Consider the following 15,103-nt stretch of genomic DNA (forward strand, 5'->3'; position numbering starts at 1 on the left):
TCATTCCAAGTGTTCATGTAGAAACACTGAAATGCTAGACTGAAATTCTGAGTGTAAACTCGATGCATTTCCATTGGTGGGTAATGAAGTCAAGAAATTATTTGATTTACTTGCAAAACTCAAATGTGTATCGAGTAAAAATGTTTGCTTCACTCAATCAATTTTATTGAAGTTTCATGGCTTAAAGCTGGCTTAATAATATTCCAATAGATGGCAGCTACTGACTGTTCAAAGTTCAATGCAGAAACTAGATCAATCGCCATCTATTGAAGATTGACTTACACAACTTTTCTATTACATTTTACGCTCAAGTTTTTTATTGAATCTTTAGCTTTTCAACAACGCTAATAATGAACATTTTTTATTCTTGCAGCAGCTTAATAATCTGAAAATTCAATTTGAATCTTTTTCAATAGTTACAATGCAATATTTAGATGTCACTAACTGCAAGAGAAACTTTACTTGAAGCTCATTTCAATATCATTCAGTCAGTGGAAATTTTCTCGCAAGTCAAGCCGACCCTTATACCAACTCTCACCTAAGCCAACTAAAGACATTCCCTTGCAGTAAGAGCCAGCGAAGGGCTTAGGTCTACGGGTAGTCAGTGTCAATTATATAATACTCATAAAAAATCGTCTCTTTGCAAGTTTGTATTGCACTGAAACTGAAATTGGATGAAAACAAAAAAATAAGTTTATCATTGATTGTAATATAAATGTTGCATCCCGATATGAGACTAAACTTTTTGTCTTACAGCATCCAAAGCCTTAAGTGTTGAGTTAAGCCATTTCACCATCATCTTTTGTATTAACATTATCATCGACGCGAGAATGGGAAAGGGAAGCAAAGAAGAAGGAAAAAAAAGTTAAGCGAGAAAATCATGTTTGTTTCCCTTTAGGGATAATCAGAATCCTTTTTGGACAAAGTGTTTATAACTTATGAACAAAATCTCATCAAATAATTTCCTTCAACCTCATCTCTATCTGGTTTATATCAAGACGAGAGCAGAGCAGAAAGAAAAAAACTGCTAAACAATGTTCATTTTGATATGTACTTTAATACAACATCCATGTTCACACATCAATTGAGCAAAGTTTCTTCTTTGCAAGAGAAGAAGAAGAAAAAAACGTCTTTTCGACTCTTCTCTCTACAACTTTATTCAACGTAAACATGATCATCAATCCAATTACAGGGTCATATTTAGTTGATGATAATAATTCACATCTTCATACCTTGTCATCATGAGTAACATTCAATTTAGCCTAAAGGTAAGGCGAAGGCAAAAAAAAATTTCATTTAATGACATGAGTAAACAAATGATTGCATTGTACAGTTTCAGTTGAATAATCAGAGTCGTCTGATTGCAACTCTCGTCCAAAGTTGAAATGGATAAAAATAAGTCCAAAATTGAACATTTTTTACCCTGTTCGTTACTAATGATACGTCAAGAGAAAATATTGTCATTTCTTAATATAAAAGATAAAGATTCTGTTGACAGCAAAGTTGATCCTTTTCATTGAGTTTCGAAGTTTCATCAATATTGAATTTTATACTCTTATAAGATTAGAGCAACATTTTTTCTTGTGATAATAAATATTTGATTACAATTAATAGCTTGTCTGGAAAAGTTCAATTCAAGTGAGGATTGAATCAGCTTCAATATCAACTTTATTCAATTTGTGATCAAAACTTTGTCACTCAATTTGTTGCCCTTTAACAAGCTTAACTAAGGCCAAGTATGCAGCTAATTGCGACGCTAAATTGGATTACAGTTTAATTTCATTTTTTTTTTGGAAAATTGAATGAAATTTTCCTTTTCGATTTTCCAGCTTTTCTTTCGCTTGTTGGAAAATATTGATTTTAAAATCATTTCTTCATTCCAAATGATTCATCCAAACAAGATGATCATCAAAGTTGAATTTTTGCCAGTTTCTTTTCACTTCTCTACTCAGAACCTCTTTAATGATGAAAAATTTTCATTTTTCAAAGTTCATTTTTCACTTTCATTGTTGAAGAAATAACAGTTTTAAGAAAATAGTAAATCTAAATCTTCTTAAAAAGTGAAATTATCAAAATGATTGTTGACAAGATGAACAATGAATTTAACTTTTTAAGCCAACGAATGAGGAAAAGTTTTAAAAATGAAAATATTAGCTTAGCTTGTAATCTTGTAATCAATGTTGAACAATTTATTGAACAGTTTTAGTTGAACAATTTATCGATTTATAGAGACAATATTATCTAATGAAGAAGAGATGAAAATGGAAAAATTGCAATTTTCAAATTCTATCAGTTCATGATTCAGTTGGCATTCTTGACTTTTGAGTGGAAACGATTGATTACCGAATTTTCGAGTTAATGAAGAGCGAAAAGGGATTCGATATTGTTGATAATTACTGAGTTACAATTTCGATGGAAAAGATCATTACATTTTCCATGATAATCCAATTTATCTGAATCAAGTTCATTCCAAGCAATTATAATGACATTGATTTTGACAATAATTGTCTCTTATTTGCTGCTGATGAGGAGAAAAATGAAAAATGAGATTTTTGTCGATTTCCAACCATTCTTATCTTCTTGATCGTTTCATGTCATTATTTGGAAATTGCGTGATTCACAAAATCTAAATATATATTCAAGTAAAAAATATCTCATGAGTAACACTGAATATTGATCTTTTCCTAATATACTCATCATGATTCGAGATTGAAAAGTAAAAGAAACATATTGATTGTGACATTGGGCCATTAGTGGCTTTCGCTCAATCGTTGCTTCCAAAGTCATGCAACATTAGCTTTGTTTGAGTTCGCTGAAGCTATTGGTGAACAGTTTTGGTAGCTGCATGGCAATTGCGAAAATTGCGTTTCTTCCATTTTTCGTTCAAATGCAAGTTTGTGTGAATTTTCAATTGATGGCTTTCAACGAGGAGAATTGGCTAGAGTTGAAAAACAATAAAATATCAAACGGAATTGTGGTCCACAGAAAATGATAAATATAGATGGATGAATGAGTAAATGTCTTTTCTGGTTCCATTTTCACTGTGCAAGTGTGTTTGATATTAGTTTTCCCAATCAACTTCATTTTCACTCAACAATTGATAAATTGCATGAATTTTGTACACTATTGAAGGTAAGGTTGCCTTGAAATAGTTTTTTCACGAAAAGCTAAAAATGAACAAAAGTTCCCTTTGAAACTGACTCGAATTAAATTCTTAATCTTTTCCTTCATTTAATGTTTCATGCTCCCTTCCGTTTAAATTTGGTATAAATTTTTCACAATTTTCCCAGTTTACATTTGACAATTGAAAATGTTGAGTAATTGTTTATAAAAATTGTTTCATTTGTTCTGTTCTTCAAAAGTTTCGCATTTCTTCATCGAACATCATTAAACTTCATAACTGGAGTAAATGTTTATCCAGTGAATGATACAAACTGCAAGCTGGTTAAGCTGAAATGTTCATGTGTCAGGATCGTCGCTTTTTAGGATCAAAACTTCGATTCAAGATCGAGCTTTGATTGACGCCAAACAATGCACAATTTTTGACGTCTGTGAACTTGCACAAACTTAGAAGCACTTGAAACTTTGGCCTATGCAAGTGTTGATGCCAAGTCAATTTGAAGCTTAAGTTGAGTACAAAAGTTGAGCAAATATTGCCATCAATTCTGTTGAACAAATTCCCTGCGATTACCTTTGGTAAAGCTATATTTGATTGAAACATGTTCATAAAGATTTCATTTCAACTTTCAACTCAAACAAATTCCAATTTATTTGGAAAATTATTCCAAGCAAAATTACCTTCAATCCTTCTTTTCTGAATTAATTTTCCTTTTCTTCTTTTCCACCTAGAAAGCTGATTGCAACTATTATAATTATCATGAAAAAATCACGATTCTATTATAATTCAAATGAGTAAGTCAATGGTCTGATTGACTTGGAATAAAGAAATATACATTTTGCATTCACTTTCAATGGAAATGGAGATAAAAATTTGAAATGAACATTTTCCATTCAGTATTCAGGCAATGATGAACACGATAATAATGCATTAAAGTTCAACTGGAAAAGCGTTTCATTTTTTTCTCCTTCTGTTCATCTTTGATTTCACAAAAACTGAACTCGAAGCAAAAAAAAACGTAAAATAAAAAGGTTGAATAAATGTTAATGAAAGATGAAATGAAATGATTCCAAACGAGTATTAACCTGATTGTGAAGTTATAGAAATTTGACAACAATCAGATGAAGTCTGTTGCAAAAGGCCAAATTGAAACAGAATTTATTCATAATAATATTCTGTGGAAGAAGGAGCGAAAAGGCTGAAAAGAGAGAGAAAAAAAGAAAACTTTTGTTCTTTTATGGTCTGAATAATGCATAATTCAATTATTACAATTATGAACAAAAGAGATTCAGAATTACTTTTTGCTTTTCCACTGATTACAAAAGTTGATCAAATCAAACGTTTTTACGTCAAACGTTGGAGTGATGCGAATATTTGATTTTCAATTTCAATCTGAATCACAAAGTTGGAAGAAAAGGTTCGAATAGAAAGATTTTATTCAAACAGAACAAATCGTTGAATAGTCGAACCATAATCAATTGAATTCAAGAATAACAAAGTTTTTCTCAAATTTAAATTTTCTGTAAACACTCAGAGAAAAGATGAACTTTATGTTCAATATTTTTATGCCGTAAGAAGGTTGGAAACTTTTGGAGAAAATTTTTGCAGAAAAATTTTCCACTTGAAAAGTTCTTTTCTTTTCAAAGTCACCTTTTTTCTTGATTCGATTTTCCAAATGTTTTATATTCATTTGAGAATGTAAAATTCATCCGGGAATTGAGAGTGAAACGCTATTCAACAATTGAACATGATTTGGTTGCTCAGTTTCTTAACACACAATGAATGTTGCTGAGTCAAGATAATGAATTAAATGAAATGGATAAGCCTTTTGCTTTGTTGAAAGAATCAACTTGAAAAGCTAAATGCTCTATCATTAACTATTATCTGATTATTTATTGTATTATGGCTTTTTTATGCTTCTGTGAAAATAATGAAAATGAGTAAATTGGAATAACAGAAAATTCTTTGAGTAAACGAGGGAAAAGCAAACGATAATTTTTTTCTTCTTCTCTTTCTTTCTTTTCATCATGTTTACCATTCTTACCTTTTTCTTTGTATTAATGATAATAATGATAATCATGGTAATGCTTGGTGATAATAATCTGAAACAGGAAAGAAAATGTGCTAAAGTGATATTCTGAATGAATAAACGTGAACAGAATTATCATTGATTTGATTTGTGTTAATAATTCCCTGATTATCAGTTTTAGCATAACCATTGTTATCATTCATACAAAATGTTTAATTGGAAACAATTCAACCTACAAATAGCGTGATCAAGTCCATCGAGTTCAAGGCAACAGATGAAGTTGATCAACTAGCAGACGCTAAATAACTCTGACATGATATTGTCAGACGAGTATAGCTGAAGTGGCAAATCTGTCAAAAGCTAACGCAAGTGTCTCGAGACCAACTTAGTGAAGAACGTAATCCAGGTTAGAGCAAAAGAGCAAAAACTGAATGGATCAAAATCTCAGTACGAATACGGACCGCGAAAGCTAGCAACTTGAAAAGGTTCCTAAGAGACTATACATCAAACTCTGGAAACCTTTCTAGCTTTCAAATATGAATGTGCACTTTCCGATTTTTTAATGAGATCGATTTTTCCGATCACACGAAAATCGATTGATTTTCGATTTCCAAAAACACAATTGTATCAGAAAATTTTTTTCGAAAAATAGTTACCCTTGAAATTTCATCACAAAAAGTATCTTCAGGTCTAGAAAATTGTCTTATGAGATGAAAGCACGTGTTTCAAAGATCGATTTTCTCTTTGTTGTGACCGATAAATCGGTTTGAGTGAAAAAATTGATCAGATCGATGCTAAAATCGGATCGGAACATCTCTAAATTTAACCAGTCGAAGCTCTCAGAGTCCAGAATTCTTTGTCTCACGATTTTTTATTTTCCTCACTTGCATTCGCACAAATATTTCGTTTGAATGAAATGACACGTTCAAGTGTTCTAGTTAAGAACTAGATTTTTTTCAATTCATGCGATGCAAAACAAGCATAACGATGATCATTCTTGCATGTTGACATTATCAATTAAAATAATGTTAATTAGTTTCTGTGGTTATATCATAGTTTTAATAAATTCATTAAGTTGTTAACAAGAAAACAAACTTTCTTATTTTTTTCTTTCTTTTTCTGCTTACATCGACATAATAATTACTTCTTTTCTTAATCATTCTTGGCAATGGTTATTAGCATCAGCTAATCATCATATTCATCAGCTTGTTATTAAAACTCGAGCAATAGTTAATTAATGGCAAGTTGTGATAAAGTGATGAATCAAGTTTCTCTTTTCAATCTGAAGATCTTTTTCACTTCTCATTCATTTCAAATCTCTCAAGCAAAATACTGTCTGCTGAAAAGTAAGCAATAAAAATGATAACTCATTGGTTTGGTGAAATGCCAGTGATTTTAGCAATTTCAAGGTTTGTTGAAACAATGAAAATTGTTTGTTTACAAGTTACTCCAAGATAGATACAAATGAATTACTTTTAATGAGAAATTAATTAAACTAATTAATCTTTTCTTTTCAAACGCAGAACGCTTTCTAGCTGATTCAGCTAGGAAATTCAAAAGTGGAAACTCTAATCTCGTCCAACAATATCATGTCAAAATCATTACTTTTCAAAACAGATTTAATAAAATGGAAAAAAACAACTTTAATCGTTTCCATTGGCACGCAACAAGGTAATTAGCTAATTGTTACAAAACATTTAATTTTCTAATGAAATGTTGATCAATTTGTAATTAGTCAAAAATGAAGTAAAAGTTGATGGATAGAAATTTATTTCGAGCAATGATAATTCATCATGTTCATCAGTGTTTTCAGATATTTGCTCCTGATGTGAATAGGAAGGAACGATACTTCCAAACGATACTTGGATCGTTTAACGTCCAAACATCTATGAATCTTGGATCTCAACATATTTTAGACCAGATAATAATCGCGAGACAGACTATTTTTACCTCACTGATGACTTTTCGTTGCAACAGAAATCCAACTCAGTACAAGAGGAACCGCAGGTTCGGACAAATGGTACATGTACCTGCTCAAACGAGCGATAGTAAGAAGATATTGTTCGAGAGATTATGACTGAATGCTTCTAAGTCAGCGTCTATTCATTGTACGGTGATGATACCGTTGCGTACTAAGTGTGACCATAGGTGACGAATCGATAGATATCAATAATATTGGAGTCAGCATCGATAGTTTTTCAAAATAAGGATTAACATCTACGAAACGAAAGTATTGCCACAGCAATGGTTCATCAGTTCAAAATTAACTCATTAATAAAGATAAAAACTTGCCCTGTGACAGTTGCTGTAACCTTGATGACTAAAGTTGATTTGATTTTGTTAAACCTTTACTTTCTATTTTCAACAATTTTCAACTTTCACAAAGCTCTTATCAAGTGCTCATCGTGTAACTAAACTTGAACAGTTGAGTAACTTGATTGTCAATTTACTTGTCGTACTTTATCAAGAGACGCTGCTTTTGATTGGTGAACATGAAGCTTGAAAGTTGGTATGAAAGATTGTTTGCCTTTATTCAACTAATTGGTGAACAAAATGAGAACATGATAAGTTTTTGTCTCTCTCTCCCTGTCTATCTCTTTCAATGAACAAATGTAACAGGAGAAGAGAGAAAAGGATTGAAAAGACAATTTGATGAAATAAAAAGATGATAATGATAATATTAGTAAAGTTGACCTTAATTTCAGCTGAAAACGAGGAAACATTTTTCTCTTTTAGTCTTGCTTTTCCCATTTTTCTTTCGTCAAAGTAATTTTCATTGGGATAACATGAAATCTGAAGATAAGTAGGATGATAAAGGTAAGCCAATTTTGTGAAGTTAAACGATTCACGGAATGATTATTACAGTTATTATTGCTGTTGTTATTATTAGAATTATTATCATCATTACAAGTAAAAGTATTATTTTTCTTTATCTTTTTCGAGTTTTTTTTTCATCATTTTCTTTCCCTTTTTGTTCTCATCCAGTTTCGCTTTGGTAGACAAAAAAAGTTGTAATAAGACACAAGTATTTAATGCTCCATAATATTTATCCAGCAAAGGGATAAAGTAGAGAGGGTGGCAAAAGAAGAGGCGGAAAAATGATTTCTTTTCATGGAACATGATGTAAATTTTGTTTCATTCAACTGATAATGGATAAAGACTGATACGTTTCTTCCAACAGATAAACTTAATTAATGATCAAATCTAATTTGCTCTATAGATTGTTTCAATATTGAAACCTGAATGTGCGAGATAATGTAAACTCCAACTCCAAGAGAAATGATTAACGAATCATTTCCAATTCATAAAACTGTCAGATGCATTGATCATGATGAGCAAAGTTCCAACAACGAATAAACAGTTTCTGTTGAGCACTACGATGTTAGCAGGGAATGTACAGATATTGATACGGGACAAGGTGTTATGGTTAGGTCAAGAAGTAAAGGCTTGTATGGGACGAGACTGTTGAACAGAAGTTGATAAACTAAACTTATTATTAATAGTTTTTGTTGGAAGACAATTTTCATGCTTTATTAGTTCATTACGAATGCAATTGCTGTTCATTTTTACATAATCTGTGTGAAGGCAAAATGTCAAGATTAAGATGATTAAGTGGGGTTAATATTTTAATGATTTTGATTTATACAGATATAAATGATAATAACTGCAGTTCTGTTAATTGAATTAAATTTTTGGCTTACAAGAGTATTTGTTATTAGCTAATTTGATTTTCATTGAATTCAATTAGCTTGCTTTATACAACTGACAAATGAGTAAATGAAAGTGAAGGGAGCAAAGGGAAAGATGAACGGAAAGCAATAGGTTTACTCTTTCCCTTGTTCCTGCTATCATGATACTAATCATGGATTTTGTATCAGAATGGAAATGATGTGATGAACAGAGGTAAAACAATTGTTCATCCTAGTCGAGTTATTTGTTAAACTTTTTCCTTCGCCATTTCTCATGAGGGTTTGCCCTAGTTTCTTGCAAATTCACAGTCAAAATTACATGTAAACTATTAGATGTTGAAACTATTCAATGAACGATGATAATGAAAATACACAGATAAATAGAAGGCAAAGTGAACAAATTTACTTCGCCTCAAGCAGAACCTTAATTTGAGATCCACAAGATCATCTCAAAGTCAACCTCATGGCTTCATTAACATTTCCTAGCATTGAGTCAATTTTATTGTAATCAGAATAAGCCAAATGATTGTTCATTTCTACTGTCCTCTTGCAACATTTCCATTCAATTTGTTGCTCATTCATGTAAACTGACCTCGTGATTACTGAGTTCTTGACTCTTGCAGACAAAAAGACGGAAAATTAATTTGGACCAAAAGCCAACAGCAGAAAGTAGAAGCTTTTGAAAACTCAAGGCACTTGAGAGAAGTCTATGGATCTAGGTCTAATTCAATTCATTGTAGGCTAACTTGAACGTATTTCAACGTAACCGTCTTTTCCAGCGAACGGGATCAATCTTTCTAATCGACTATCGATCTTTTTTGTAGAGCAACGAAAATGCATTTTGCTGTCTTTTGCGGAATAAGGAATAATGACCATTCATGTCAAGTTGATTCAACATTTTTCTCGTTAAAAGTGAGATATCTTAAGGAAAATAAAACACGAAAAAAAGCAATTGAAAAGGATTTCAAAAAGCATGGTTTAAACAAAAAAGTTGAATAGAGTCTGAGAAAATTTCATTGAAATGTTCAAGCCCCGATGAACTCGAGTTTAAGTCAATGAATCTTGCATAATCTAAAGAAAACGTTGAAACATGGAAAGAGTAACTTTATTGTAGAAAAGAAGAAAAAATTGAAAAATAATCTTTTCACTTCTTGTTCAGACTTATAAACAGATGAAAAGTGAAACTTGAATAATATGCAATACAATTGATACAGTCTACAAGGCAAGGTTTTCTTCCACTTCTTACTATTGAATGATATAAAGTTAAATTGACTGTGAAATGGTTGATTTGTATAAAGAAACTGCTGGTTGAAGGATGAAAAATCAAGTGAATAAACTTGCAAAATAGAGTCGAGCAATTGAAAATTATGTTAAACAATTTGATCCAAAAATGTGATGAAAAGGTTGATGATGGAACAGGCAAGTTCCCTCTTCTTGATACCCTTTTAATCAATACTTATCCCAATAATATTTCATCAATTCACATTAATCATTTCCTGAGATAATCCTATTTCTACAGAAATTGAATTGAGCTCTTCAAACCAGTCACTTGAACCTTCATAATCTATTTACTTTTCATTAAACTTGATTCCGTTAAAATCATACTCTAAGCCTTGAACCTTATCTTTCTGCCTTTCCCTGAAACAAAAACGATATTAACACCATCTCAACACCAAACAATTAACAATAATTAATTCATCCAAACCCTTTGGATGAAATCCGTCAAAAGAAATATCCAAAGCGGAAACGAAACGTGCAAAACCTCATGTAAAAACATTGACTAAAAAGCCAACATTGACCGTGTCATTGAGATAGCAAACATTCATTACAGTTGCTTTGATGAATAAAAGTGTGATTCGATGAAATTGAACATTTCATTTTGCTTGATCTTTTTTGAAGCTTTAAAGCTAAAATTGATTAAAGGTTGAAAAATTTGGACAAGTGAATAGAGAGTTTGTCACGGTGAATTCAAAGGGCAACTTGAAGGGAAATTAAAAGTTGATTGAAACATCGATACATGTTCGTGTTTAGAATACATTTAAGTGAATAGAGCACTAGACGGACTTGCAAGTGACTGCTCAAACCAAGCTAATTAGGAAGAAAAGAGTAGAGAGAGAAAGAAAAACGAGCGAAAAAGGTACATATTCAACAATTCACAAGAGATTTGTTACTTTATCGTATTCCTCTGAAGCCATGTACCCATTGTGTATACTTGGTTGATCAATAATGTTTCTGGTTACCAATGACAATCATCCATTCTTGTTCCATTATTTTAATAATAATGAAAGTAAAATAATCATTATAATACTTTGGGTTACCTTTTACACCCATAACCGGAATCGTTCAACTGGAAACCTTTCTTCTTCTTCTTCTTCTTCCCATTGCTTGTTCAGCTTTGATACTGACAAGTTTATCTTGCTTCTTCATACTTTTCATTGGATGATAAACTGCATCATGTGTGTTGTGTTTATATGCAATTTCATTAGAGTAACTATTGACAATAATTAACTTTCATAAATCAATTTTAATGTAATAAAACAAGTTGAAAGTGGAAAATGAGGGAAAACGAAAAGGCAGAGAAAAAGTAAATTGTTATTGGATGAAACAAAGTCAAAGGTAGCTTTCAACAAGTAGTCTTTCATGGTGAAAGATTAACATTGAGTCAACATGAAAAGTCACATGAAAGGGTAAAAAGATGATGAAAGAAGCAAATGATGTTACGACAGGTTTCATGAATATTCATTGGAAGAATAATTCAATGTCAAATTGATGGCAACAGTGAAAATGGATGACAATTTTGTTGGAATAATTTGTTGACATGAAAACAATTTTCAAAGTTGACTTTAATTTCAACTCTACTAAAGAGTTTTGATCAATCGATTGAAGCATTTAAGTTGACCGAACAGGATTCATGATAAACAATGAGAGATGATGGGAAACATTAGCACAAAGTCAACAATTAACTTGATTATCAACTGGTTCAACTTTTTGCTTTGCTTTCCATTTCAATGGTAAACTGTTTTGAATATACTCGATTCTCAATAGAGATCAAGAGTTTACTCTTGATTATTTCACACAATTGGTGATCATCATGATGGTGATGATGAGTAGGAGGAGGCAGAAGAGTTAAACTATCAAGATAATAAGCTTCTTTTTCTTTCTTTTTTTCATTTTCTTCACTCAATACAATTAATGAGAGTAAATTTGTTAATGGTTAATGCACTTTGACACTTTTCATGGCAACTCTTTTTCATCATCACTGACAATCTAATTTACATTGAAAGAAATTTCATCCAATTCCGTGTTTAATGAGGGGCTCATTTTGGAGGCAACTTTTGTTTTGGTTATTCTTTGTTGGCTAATCAAAGGGTTCATTTTACATTCTCTTATGTTGATTGGTCAAGGGGTGAGAAAGGTTTTCAAGGTAAACTTACCCAAATTGTCCAGTTGGAAGAATTGGTGGATAACCAGGGCGAAGTGGAAATTGCAAACCTTTTTAATAAAGAAAAGAGTTAATTAATTAACTGCTAATTTCATGAATATTGAACAGCTTATTGAAAATGGCTGGGAGTGTTGAACATTTGCCCAAGTAAATCAATGAAGATTGCAAGGAAACATTTTCATCTTTAAATTGATCCAATCCTCTAGTTCAAAGTTGGAAAAGGTTTTCGTTGACCAAGTTTAATTAAATGCTACTCATTAGGTGACCACATTAGCCTTTACAAGACAATCAATAAAACTGAGGAATCCAGGCTAATCACAAAGAAATGAATAAACGCAAATTCAATAAACTTACAATACGAAATATGAATGGACAATTAACGTGAAAGAGGCTAAAGACTTAAGTAGTTGCAACGGCAATCCAACTAACTTGAGGCATCAACCTTAGCACTATCACAAGATCATAGATGGCAAGTCTGATCAACTTTTGAGGTTAAACTTTTTTGTAATGTAACATAACTTTCAGTAAACCTTTAGTCAAGAGTTGAATACATTTGGGTCAACAATAGTTTAATCTTTTGTAAAGCAAAAGTTTTGTCCCAATAATAATGTTTTGATAACCCAATGATTTGACTTTTGATCAGCAAAGTTCGTTGCTTTATTGATTGACGTCAATTCAACTTGATTCAACAAAAAGACTGATTGAAATGGCTACTTTTCCGTGCAACTTGATCGAAAAGATTTCGTTATAAATCAGAAAACTCTTCGAAGTCAACTCGACTAAAGATATTTAAGTTTTGAATCAACTTTCCTCTAGTTTCTAAGACTTATTACGTTTCTGAACTTCGACCTATTGAAACATTTTAGACCTCGAAGTTTACTTTGAAAAATAATGTACAAAATGATTAACAGTTGCAATCGATTCTCGAATTTACTCAGTTCGTTGAAAATTTTCCAAAAAAAAGCTGATATGCAAGTGCTCATGAGAATCAATCTAGTCTTTCGTATTGAGGCAACTTTGCTGGTCATGAGAAAAGGACGTGAATTTGATTAACGGAATATTAATATTTACTCTACTGATTGACAGTGAACTCATAACAGGGAAGTAAAATGATAATTATCACTGGCGAAGAGAAACAAGTCTGAAGACGATGAAATATCAGAGAATGAGAAGGGAATGAAAGGTTGAAACAAATGTTGTTGATGATGATAAGTAAAGATACAAGTCAGTGATAAAAGATTGTTTATTGTTAATTCTAGTTGAAGTGGAAACTCAGTCAACTGAAAATGTCATGTAAATGGACGTAATCATGGGAATGAAAGAAAAAATATGATGAACATGGAACAAAAATAAAGTTGATATTGCAAGAAGATAGTTGATGAAGAAAAGGAGAAAAAAAGAAAAAGAAAAATGTATAAACACAAACATGATATTATCATGAAAAGTTATTGATGGAAACAACAGAAGACTTTGGCTTTTCCAACAATCTTTATTACTTCTCCATCAGTTTAATTTTCAACCTTTCACACAATTAACACTCGAACAACATTAAATTGATAATTTGGCAAACCTCAATAAGTGAAACTGTTTGACCTTTAAATTTTGAGAAACAATTTTATTGGCCAATAAAGTTCAACTTTGGACAAAAACTGATCACAATTGGAAATTGTAAAATGACTGGGAGTTGAATTTTGATCGATAAATGATAATTTATTTTCAATCATAAATGCTGTGTTACCAGCAATTTAACCAATCGGATAAATTATCTTTAACTTTTTTTCCTTATTTCATTCAAGTTAATAAGCTTTTGTGGAACCAGAAAAGTAATATCGAAAGTTATTGCTGCAAATCGTTGTTTATCAACATTATTAAACTGTTTATTGGTTAATAATCGAAAATGAAATATTCGATGGAATTTTCAGCTTTCTTTTTTCTCCACTTTTTTTCGTACAGATTCATAGAGAAAACAATAAACAATTCAAAATGAGAAATGTTGAAATAGTAAACAAGAATTTGTGAAATAATGCAAAGAATTTCGAGATTTCACGATAAATTCTTTTACGCGGGAAGAACTTCAGATTTTTTCGTTGGATTTTCGAAGATAATTTTCTGTCTCGATTGAGCTCTTTTCAAGTGTTGAGTTTTGAATCGCTCGAAGATGAGCGAAAATGAAATTGAGCAAAGTTTGTATTCAAACGTTTCCATTACGTTACAAGTTTCGATAGTCGAGATTTTGGTCAGATTATTCTTCGCTCGAAACTTTTGATTTTGAAAAGAAAACTTTTCTTTTCTAAGCTGATTAAAGTTGTTGTGGTTTTCATTGACTTTTCCGTTATCTTTTCATCTCTTTGTCATCTTTGATCAAGACAATCCATTAGTTATTTGCTCTGGAATCATCATCAGACTTGGCTTTTCATTTTCAAGCGACTTAAACTTTTCACTGCGATTCATTTTCTTCATCATTCTCATCCCTACAATTCCCTGATTGTTGGTTATCGGTTCATTGAATTGCATTGAAATTTCATTTCCTCCATTTTCCAGGCAAAAAGGAATAAAGAAAAGAAGAGAGGCAGAAAGAAAGAAAAACGAAAAGCAAGAGAAAAGCAAGAAAAGAGAAGAAAAAAGTTAACATAATATTTTAGCTCAACTCAAAGCTTGGATTCAATTGCAATTCATTTTTACTTTCACTTTATTTTTAAAAGAAAAGCAGACACAAAAAGCACTGTTCAGCTCTGGATTTACAGCATTATTCAAGGCAAGCCAAGCCAAGTCAAATTGAGCGTCAAATTGATCAATGATTTCCAATGAATTTAAACACAAAATGT

At 31.4% G+C, this 15,103-nt stretch overlaps 1 protein-coding gene across 1 annotated transcript in view; it reads right to left on the reverse strand.

Annotated features, from left to right (window-relative positions):
• Nucleotides 1-15,103, reverse strand: part of LOC107367608 (RNA-binding protein 24) — a 69,121-nt gene that overhangs the window by 1,150 nt on the left and 52,868 nt on the right. Inside the window, exon 3 of the mRNA XM_015935334.3 lies at nucleotides 12,271-12,328. Coding sequence (XP_015790820.2) covers nucleotides 12,271-12,328 — 58 coding nt within the window. The remainder of the gene's footprint in view (nucleotides 1-12,270; nucleotides 12,329-15,103) is intronic.

Source organism: Tetranychus urticae, chromosome 2 (assembly GCF_039701765.1).
Source record: "Tetranychus urticae isolate SD_2017Ah chromosome 2, NJAU_TeUrti_SD_1.0, whole genome shotgun sequence".
In the NCBI taxonomy this organism is placed as follows: domain Eukaryota; kingdom Metazoa; phylum Arthropoda; class Arachnida; order Trombidiformes; family Tetranychidae; genus Tetranychus; species Tetranychus urticae.